The sequence below is a fragment of the Stigmatopora argus genome, chromosome 5 (genome assembly GCF_051989625.1).
Source record: "Stigmatopora argus isolate UIUO_Sarg chromosome 5, RoL_Sarg_1.0, whole genome shotgun sequence".
Classification (NCBI taxonomy): domain Eukaryota; kingdom Metazoa; phylum Chordata; class Actinopteri; order Syngnathiformes; family Syngnathidae; genus Stigmatopora; species Stigmatopora argus.
The window spans coordinates 14,338,238-14,348,539 of record NC_135391.1 but is presented as its reverse complement, the minus strand read 5'-3'; the positions used below and the strand labels follow the sequence as shown (position 1 = coordinate 14,348,539).

Sequence of the window (10,302 nt, the reverse complement as noted above, 5' to 3'; positions counted from 1 at the left end):
ACACATTTGTTGGCGTTTTTGACTCAACTGATTCCTAAAAAAAATCTCCCGGTAGCGTGATAAAAATGCACTTAGGCCAGTAAATTGCTCAACGACTTACCTCGTTGGTGTGCAAGTCGTACAACAGCATAGGACTGTTCTAGAGGGCGAGACACTGGACATGTGCTTAATTTACGCAGCTGCATCGACAATAGGCGTAACCACGCCCATATTGTCTCACTATGTTGAATGTGGAAAAGATGGTGCTTGCTTACCATGCTCCACGAGCTGGTTTGTCCTCCCAACTAAATGTCCATATTTTGAAGATGATGTAGAATAGTCGTGATTTTTTGTGGTCTTGATGCTATAAAACAGTACACAAATTTTACCAAATATTGAGTAACAATTTTTACTTAGTATTTTACATCAACTCACCTTTATTCCAGGTCATCTAAGTCCATTAAAAGTTTAACATTTGAAACACAAAAAATGCTTCATTGTCTCATCTCATTTTCTGAACCGCTTTATCCTCACTAGGGTCGTGGGGGGTGCTGGAGCCTGACTTCGGGCCAGAGGCAGGGGACACCCTGAATTGGTGGCCAGCTGATCGCATGGCACAAGGAGAAAACAAGACAAAGACATGCATGGTAGGCTGATTGGACAATCTAAATTGCACCTAGGTATGAGTGTGAGCGTGAATGGTTGTCTCCTTGTGCCCTGCGATTGGCTGGCCACCGATACCGCCGTCTCTGGCCTGAAGTCAGTTGGGACAGGCTCCAGCATCCCCCACGACCCTGATGAGGATAAAGCAGTTCAGAAAATGAGATGAGACCAATTCTAAACCTGACATATTGTCCCATATAGCCCACAACCTCAACAAAATGAACACAGAGTGAGACCGATAACCATATTTTGTTAGTTGATTTCCATCCAAAACATGTTTATTGTGGTCCACACTGAAAGTTCACCTGACGTTTTCTTCGGGAGACCTGACACGCATGTTTATCCTCGTTTCATTTAGGAGGTGCAGAAAGCGCACACATATATATATATATACTCACACACGTAGGTTGTGTTTTGATAGAAAGTCTTGTAGTGTGTCCAAGGAAGAGGGCGACAATCAGTGTGTACATGAAAGCTCGATCATGCGGATTAGCTGTAACAGTTTGCACTTTTTTTAACCTTCTCGTGGCGACGTGAGTATGTGATTATCAGTGTTCGTATAGATTTTTGCCTTTTTTTCAGAATAGATTTATATAGTTCTCTCTCACATTCACTCGTCTAACTCCACGTACACAGCGGAAGGGGGGGGGGGGGGGGGGTTGAAATGACAAAATCAGTGAAGAGTAAAAAGAGCAAAGAGGGAAGGTTGGCTTAGTCTTTTTTTGGCTCCATCAAAGGGATGGCGCGGGGGGCTCTTTCCTGGCGCCATAGCTCTCTTTCAGGTTGAGGTTCTCCAGCGCCACGTCCAGCGTCATCACCGACCGGAAGTCGGTCAGGTCGCACGAGCCGGGACGACGGTGGCGGCGGCGGCGCTGGAGGTCGGCGGCCACGTCGTCATCCGCCCCGTGGCGCTGCTGCTGGTGGTCCGCCAGCAGTGTGGAGAGCAAGAGCTCTGTAACAAACAAGCTCCTGTCGGCGCACTGCGCCTCGCACGCCTGGCGCTCCGCCTCCGACACACGCGCTTCGCTCAACCTGCAGGAAAAGAGGAAATGGATTGGAAACTTCCAATTTCTTGGTGACTTACTTGTGAACTTTAGCACCTTTAATTCCACATTTTGCTATACTCCCTGTTGGTTTTTGGGCGACTTATGATAAACCTATGACCACAGGTGTATACTTTGTACCTACTTATTTATGTGACCACTTATTCAATGTTGACTACTTATCTATGTTGACTGCTAATTATTCATTATATTGACTATTACTTATTTATGTTGACTACTTACAGTGGGGAAAATAAGTATTTAGTCAACCACCAATTGTGCAAGTTATCCAACTTGAAAAGATTAGTCCTGTAATTGTCAACATGGGTAAACCTCACGCATGAGACAATGTGGGGAAAACCCCCAGAGAAATCATATTTTGATTTTTAAAGAATTTATTTGCAAATCATGGTGGAAAATAAGTATTTGGTCAATACCAAAAGTTCATCTCAATACTTGATGTACCCTTTGTTGGCAATAACGGAGGCCTAACGTTTTATGTAACTCTTCACAAGCTTTTCACATACTGTTGCTGGTCTTTTGGCCCATTCCTCCATGCAGATCTGCAGTTGGGCAACACAGACTTTCAACTCCCTCCACAGATTTTCTATGGGGTTGAGATCTGGAGACTGGCTAGGCCACCCCAGGAGCTTGAAATGCTTCTTACGAAGCCACTCCTCTCATCTTCAATGCCCTTGCTGATGGAAGGAGATTTTCACTCAAAATCTCTCGATACATGGCCCCATTCATTCTTTCCTTTACACAAATCAGTCATCCTGGTCCCTTTGCAGAAAAACAGCCCTAAAGCATGATGTTTCCACCCCCATGCTTCACAGTGGGTATGGTGTTCATCGGATGCAATTCAGTATTCTTTCTTCTCCAAACACGAGAATCTGTGTTTCTACCAAAAAGTTCTATTTTGGTTTCATCTGACCAGTAACATTCTTCCAGTACTCTTCTGGATCATCCAAATGTTCTCTGGCGAACCGCAGACGGGCCTGGATGTGCACTGGCTTCAGAAGGGGGACACGTCTGGCAGTGCAGGATTTGAGTCCCTGGCGGTGCATTGTGTTACTGATAGTAGCCTTTGTTACTGTGGTCCCAGCTCTCTGTAGGTGATTCACTTTTTGCTCACCGTTCTTGTTATCATTTTGACGCCACGGGATGAGATCTTGCATGGAGCCCCAGATCGAGGGATATTATCAGTGGTCCTGTATGTCTTCCATTTTCTAATAATTGCTCCCACAGTTGATTTATTTAAACCAAGTGTTTAACCTATTGCAGATTCAGTCTTCCCAGCCTGGTGCAGGTCCACAATTTTGTCTCTGGTGTCCTTCGACAGCTCTTTGGTCTTGGCCATAGTGGAGTTTGGAGTGTTGTGAGAGACTGAGGTTGTGGACAGGTGTCTTTTATACCGGTAATGAGTTAAAACAGATGCTATTAATACAGGTAACAAGTGGAGACCTCGTTAGACGTTAGACCTCTTTGACACCCAGAAATCTTGCTTGTTTGTTGGTGACCAAATACTTATTTTCCACTGTAATTTGGAAATAAATTCTTTAAAAATCAAACAATGGGATTTTCTGTTTTTTTTTTCCACATTGAGTCTCTCATGGTTGAGGTTTACCAATCTTGACAATTACAGGCCTCTAATCTTTTCAAGTAGGAGAACTTGCACAATTGGTCGTTGACTAAATACTTATTTGCCCCACTGTATCTATGTTGATTGCTAATTATTCATTATATTGACTACTACTTATTTATGTTGACTACCAATCTATTTATTATTTATTTGTCTGTTTGTTTGTTGTTATTTGTGCACTTTGAATTTTAGATCTGATTATACTTGTATGACATGAATTTTCAACCTCCCAAAAAAATCTCCATTGGTTGTCAGTATTTTTGCAAAAAAAAAGTCCTACAATTGCCTTAAACTGAACCGGAAGTAGCTCCACAAACACCACAAAATATAGAGAAAGAGAGCCAAAATGTTAAATGTCCAATTTATATAAACTGCGAAGACTGATCGCGAACGCTTATCTTTCAGTGGCTTTGACAGAGCCAGCAATCCAATCCATTCTAATTGGATTGAACGTCTAACACTGTAATTGGCTGCCAAAGATTTAAAAAATTTAAATTAAAAACATAAAATAGAATTCCTGGGGTAAAATTTTCAAATGCTCTAAATTAGTGTAAAGGGGTTCTTTCTGTTTTTTGGAAATGTTATTGGTATGAATAATTTATAGTGTAGTAAATTTACAAGATTAACAAAAGTTAGTCCTATTTTTCAAGAAATCAAACCTGCTGAGTAGAAAGTGTGAGCTGTGCACGTTGTGCTGAACGTGGCCGTCGGCGGGGCCGGCGTTGGCGTTGTGATTGGCGCTCAGGTTGGGGTTGTTGCCGACGGCGGCCGAGTTGGCGTTGAGGACGGCGTTGGCGCGGCCGCCCCTCGTGGCGTTACGCGCTGTCTCCAGCTGCTGACGCGCCGCCTGCGCCTGCTGGCGCTCCAGCTGCAACTGCATTTGGAGCTGCTGCAGCTGCGACGCCGAGGGGCCCGAGCTCAGTTGGCCGCCGGCCGAACGCCGCACGCCCGAAAGCTGCGATAAAAGCTCTGCGGGGACAAACGCGGAGCGCGGTCAACGTCGGTCGGGAGAATTTGAAGCGTTGTAGCGCACCTGCGATGGGGTCCATGGCCTCCCGGCTGTAGTTGGAGCTTTGGGAGGAATTCTGGCCGGCCGAGAGCCCCCCGGTGGTGTTGCTGGTAAAGTGCATGTTGGACCTGCGGGCGCGGGGGCCGCCGAGTCCGCGCCCGGGGTGGAACATTCTCCTCACGTGCCGTGCGCCGCTCGACTCGTCGTGGAAGGCAAGGTTAGGGAAGCGACAGTGTTTGGTTAGACGCAAATGTGTTAAATGCGGTGTCGGCGGGGGGCGGGGCAAAAGGATATCAAGTCTCTGGGGGCTCTGTGTTCAAGTGTGAGGTGAGCAGCAAAGTCTTCTGTCACATGATTGGGGTCCCCGCCGGGCAGCGCTGCACATATGGGGCAGATCTGCAGGACCAAAAAACACAAGCCATCTCAAAAGTGTGAGGGTCTCCAGGCTGCTATACGGTGGGCCAACGTACAACCTTATGGAAATGTGTCTCTATATACACACTGCTTTTTAAATATGTAAAACAAGTATTTTCTTTAAGTTCTAATATTATTTTGTATGGTTACATTTTAAGTAAAAATCAAAAAGAGGGTACATTAAGTATTTTCTTTTTAATTAAATATTTATTGGTGTTTTTTTATTTTTATATAAAGGTCAGAAATTATCTTTTTAAATGTTTTATAAATAGAAAGAAAGTATTCTTTGCAAAGCATTTATCTTAATTATTTGTTTAACCAGATATTTTTGATACAAATTAAAAATAGAAGGGGATTTTTTTTTTTTTTTTTAAATGCGCTCAGATTTTTTTGTCATTGATGAAAGATGATCATCTTTGTAAGCAATCTAAATGATTTGCTTCAGAAAACAATGATACAACTACATATTAGCTCTAAACTATTCATAATCTAACTTTTTGCATCATAGTTTTTTGCCTATAAATGGATTTAGTTTATAATTGGATTGGTGGATAGATTGCAAAACGAATCGGTGTTGAATCGACTATCAAAATTATGATTTGGTGTAACACAAATGCTTACTGGAAAGCAGATGACCGAGTAGGAACACTGAAAATTTGCATTGAGAAGTGAGAAAATAGGAAAATGAGGCAGCCATCGTTAATGCTCTATTGATTTCGTTGTGTAAAGCAAAATTTTGCTACATAAACCGGATACATTTAATTTATAGCCTCTACTTTATGCAATCTTTTCTCATAATTAGGTCAGTTTTCAGCGTTTTCAATTCGACTATTTTTAGCTGCACACAAACAACCTAAAAATAACTGGAGTTTTTGGAAAGAGCAGTCGTAATAATGCCTTTAATGCTATAGATGGGGATAGTCATCCTTTTTGATGGTCCTTTCAAAAGCGGATCAACTGAGATTTTTATCTATTTAAAAAAAATAAAAATAAAAATAAATATATGTATATATATATATAAATATATATATATATATATATATATATATATATATATATATATATATATATATATATATATATATATATATATATATATTTATATATACATAAAATCGCTTAAAAGGATAAAAATGTAATTATTGTCTTTTTAAAATGTTTAATTGTTTTTCCATTTAGAACAAAAAGGGAATTTTGAAAATATTTGTTATTCACGCAATTTTACCTAACTTAAATGGCCGTCATTGATATTGATTAACGTCCAATCCATTTGAAATGGGAGAGTTGCATCAAATGAATGGTTGCTCATTTACTGCCACACTCCCAGTTAATTTAGTTTTTAAGATTCACATCCCTGATTGGACGCTTACATCACCATCAATGCCACTGAAAGCGTTATCAACTTAAGAGTGTTTTGGGGACCATAAACAGTGTATTCCTGTTTTTATTCATTTTAATTTAGTTTTTAATAACATTTATTTATTTAATAATAAATCTAAATAATGATTAATAAAAAATATATATAACTTAACCTTTAATAACATTTGTACTATAATGAATGTAAATATTGTGGTCTACATGACCCAGATGATGAATATCCTTGCACTTGGAGAGCAGGTCTCTGAGGATAAATTTGTAAATGAATAATAATGCAAATGAATAAAATTGAATCTAATCTAATCCAAATTAACCAAAATAGTCCCATGCCTTGTATAGGGTCAACTCAGAATCTCACAATGCTAATTCTGACTAATTTTGCTATGCTAGGTTCCAAAAGGGGGCCGGGCGGACAAGTAGTTGGCGCGTCGGCCTCATAGTTATAAGATTGATAAATATCTACTGTTGAAACCAGCTCTCAAAATTATATTCACCCGGGCGACCAAACATCCGGCTGACCAAACGTCCGGGCGACCAAACATCCGGGCGACCAAACGTCCGGGCGACCAAACGTCCGGGCGACCAAACGTCCGTTGCGACCAAACGTCCGGGCGACCAAACGTCCGGTCACGTCCTCCCACATCCCCAAAACATGCATGGAAGGCATATATTGACCACTCTAAATTGTCCTTAGGTATGAGTGTGAGCGTGATATGTTGACCACTCTAAATTGCCCCTAGGTATGAGTGTGAGCGTGAATGTTTGTCCATCTCATTGTGCCCTGCGATTGGCCGGCCACCTATTCAGGGTGTCCCCCACCTGATGCCCATAGTTGGCTGGTATAGGCCCAGCAGCCCCCACGACCTTGGTGAGGATAAGCAGTATGGAAAATGAAGGAAAGGCTCCAAATGGACTGTACGTCTATCGCCGCCACTGACATACCACTTCGGTGGAGGTCTCCGTGTGCTCCGCCGCTACATGCTCCTGCAGGGACATCTCGGTGTAGCCCATTCTGCCACAGTAAGGACAGGTGAAAGCCTGGGGCTGCTCCACTGAGAACGCTTCACCGCCGTAATACAAGTCTGTAAGCAGACCCGGCGAGGCGTTCAGGGACTGCAGCCTCTTTTGCCACCTTTCTCCGGTCTAGTGCCGCGTCAGCGATACTCACCAAAGTCCACACGTGTCAATATGCACTGCATGGGGTGCTCCCTGGTGTGTCTGGTGGTGGTGGCGCCGCTCTCGTAGCACGACGCGCACAGGTCGTAGTCGTAGCAGATTAAACATTTGTAGCGCCGACCTCGGAAGTTGCCTTTCAGACACGCGTCGCAGCTCACGCCTGTGGGCAACACGGCATTTTGAGTTCATTTCCGTCTTAACTCATCGGCTGCCATTGACGGCGCTAGACGTCCGAGCTGTTTTGACGGTGAGGGGCCAATGTACAAACGGATTGGATGTGTAGCGCCGTCAAAGCTATTGAAAGATGAGCATTCACAGTTAGTTCTCCCAGTTTAGTAGTCTTATAAATCTCCACTGTATTTGACAATTTTGAAAGGGATGTTCCTATAACATCAGTAGTGGTCATTAAAGCATAGTAACTTTACCTTAACTGACTCTTTATGGGGTAAATAGGCAGCCTTTGAACCGAAAAAAGCGTACTATCAAGCATTTAAAGTAGCTTCTTTCCAGTTTTCTAGTTAAAAAACGGTTCCTCACGTCGTGTTTAAGTAACGAACTTTTTCAATCTCGGGCAAGGTTGACCGCAAGGACGAGCGCGTGTGGTGAGTCTATGTCCACGTTAGCGCTAGATATTTAAGAATACACTCAAAATATAACCACCAAGAGGGCAGTTATCATTTACACGTGGCGACGAACGAGAGCAGCCTCGCCCCCGTTGGCAGCTGCCTATTCTGGGCACTCACCACCGCCCCGGAGCCCCCCCTAACCCAACCCAGCCTGGTAACCATAACCAAGCCGGAGCCTGGCTCCTGTTAGCCGCCATGCTAACTGCTAGTGTACGAGGCTTGTGGGCTTCTTCCGCCTCTTTGACAGCCTCGTCGCCGGCTCAAGTTAGCACGAGGCCGCGCACGACAGTCGCTATTTCGCTATTAAACTCGTCGACATTCGCGTTTGCCTGCCGACCCCCTCGCGTCCGCGCTGTTAACGTAAGCCCCGGCGACTAGTGAGTTAGCTAGGGTTAGCCGCCGGTGCTTCAACGTTGGCGACAAACGCCGACCCTGGCTCGCCCAGTCGCCGCAGCGTTCCTTACCTTCATGACGGGACATTCTACGAAGCCCGAAGCGACCCTTAGGTCGGGCCTGACTTGCTAAAGTGGAAGGAGGGATATGCTAATGACGAGAAGGAGAAGCCGGGGCGGGCGGTCTGCTTGTCCCTGGCCTCCTTCCCTTCATGAAGGATCCGGTGTGCTGCTGTTGCTACTGCTGCCCTCCCTCCGTCCACCCGCTGCTGTGTCACCGCTCGGCTTATCGCGCCTTCGCACGCGAGATGGCGCTGTTGTCATAGCTATGAAACAACAGCCAAATGTCGTCATCAACAAGGGACAAGACATGCATAAATTAAACCCCATTTTCATATTTTAATTTAGGGCTTGCTTCATAGAGCAAAACCAATGTTTAAAAAACAATCAACATTTTTCTTTTTTGTTGATTTTTCTATAAAAAATCAGAGATTAGGGCTAGGAGATATAACAAATGTGTCGACATCACTGTATATTACGGCTGTGACCCACTTGAATACCAAATGTTAATACCACAATATTCCACATTACTCAAAATATGATGTCCGTGTAAAGTATGTGGACACCAGATCTTTAAATAGTTATTTTTTTCCAAATGACCCAAAATAATCCCTTGTTCTATATGGGGTTAAAATTGGGTAAAATGTTGAAAAATGTTTTGCACTTTGTAAGTGCAAAACATCGGTCTTACATACACTTTTCGCTTTCCCTAGTCATGCTGAAAGCCCCCAATTACAATTTAATGGCTACACAAACGAAAATAAGAAAAAAACGTATCATTTTCATTTTTTTTTTTTTTTAAGAATTCATTAAATCCATTTCTTGGCCAGGCCTAGTAGCCATTTAATGATTTGTTGTTTCAAAATTAAACATTTGTTCAATTATTATGATTTTTTTATTATAACGAAATTATCATGACAGTATATTTGTATTCAATAAAAAAATATAGTATATAATATAGTATGTACACAATATTTAAAATCATAATTTTGATTAAATAAAATTCAAATTCTAAATTAAAGATGACAAAGAGATTTTAACGGCGTGATTTCACTTTGACATCATGTATTACCTCTCCAGTTCTACAATTATAAAACTAACATTCTGTATGTGACTTCATTCATGTCGTGTGAAAACTTGTGAAACAATCCCAAATAAATGCACATGACAAAACTGAAAGTGGATTTCTCTGCACAAGCGTCATCTTGAAAGAGCGGCAACTGACTAAATGTTATTCTTCAATAAATTGACAAAAATGTGACCAGCCGCAAATTTTGGTTTTGGTAGTCGATTAGCTCATTTACTACCACAAAATGAGACCAAACGTCAAATAATCAAATCTATTTGAGCCGGAATGGTCGGCCTTGAGTGATCATGTTGCAATGCCAACAGCATCGGCATACCACACAGCTGGGCATCAGAATCGGTAAAGAGAGCCAAAAAAAATGATCTCGGTGCAATACTATTTGTCTCTAGTAAATCCATTTGAACTGAACGGCTGTCACTGTCAATGGCAGGTAAGCGGGTAAATTCATTCATTCATTTTCTGTACCGCACATCCTTGTAAGGGTGTGTGGGGGTTGCTGGAGCCTATCCCAGATGTCTTAATCTGAAATGTCGACTACACCCAAGACTGGTCACCAATCAGTCGTAGGGCACACAGAGAGACAGACGACCATTCGCACTCACAATCACACCGACACCTGCGGGAATTGAGCCCGCACCGAAGTCGGGTGGGTGAACCTCTTCACCATCAGCCTGCTGGGTAATAAGTTCATGGTAAAAAATTTACTGCGAATATATATCAGACAATGAGTCAAGCAGTGTCTGATCAAGCCATGATAGCAAGAGAGTATTCATTCATTCATTCATTTTCTGAATTGCTCATCCTCACAAAGGCCGCGGGGTGTGCTGGAGCCAA

General features: G+C 42.7%; 1 protein-coding gene across 1 annotated transcript; it reads right to left on the bottom strand.

Annotated features, from left to right (window-relative positions):
- Window positions 1-898: 898 nt before the first annotated feature.
- Window positions 899-8,640, bottom strand: LOC144074271 (E3 ubiquitin-protein ligase KCMF1-like). The gene is made up of 7 exons (XM_077600609.1): window positions 8,394-8,640; window positions 7,296-7,463; window positions 7,070-7,209; window positions 4,631-4,732; window positions 4,361-4,541; window positions 3,987-4,296; window positions 899-1,674 (listed from the first exon to the last, which is right to left on the bottom strand). The coding sequence occupies exons 1-7, from the start codon at window positions 8,407-8,409 to the stop codon at window positions 1,374-1,376; spliced, it is 1,218 nt and encodes a 405-aa protein (XP_077456735.1). The 5' UTR covers window positions 8,410-8,640; the 3' UTR covers window positions 899-1,373.
- Window positions 8,641-10,302: the final 1,662 nt, after the last annotated feature.

Bases quoted from the DNA above. Each gene is read 5' to 3' on its own strand.
- LOC144074271 (XM_077600609.1), bottom strand. The intron at 4,733-7,069 runs GTATGTCAGTGG...TTGGTCCTGCAG, and splicing joins CGGAGACCTCCACCGAAGTG to ATCTGCCCCATATGTGCAGC. The intron at 1,675-3,986 runs GTTTGATTTCTT...CTTTTCCTGCAG, and splicing joins TCACACTTTCTACTCAGCAG to GTTGAGCGAAGCGCGTGTGT.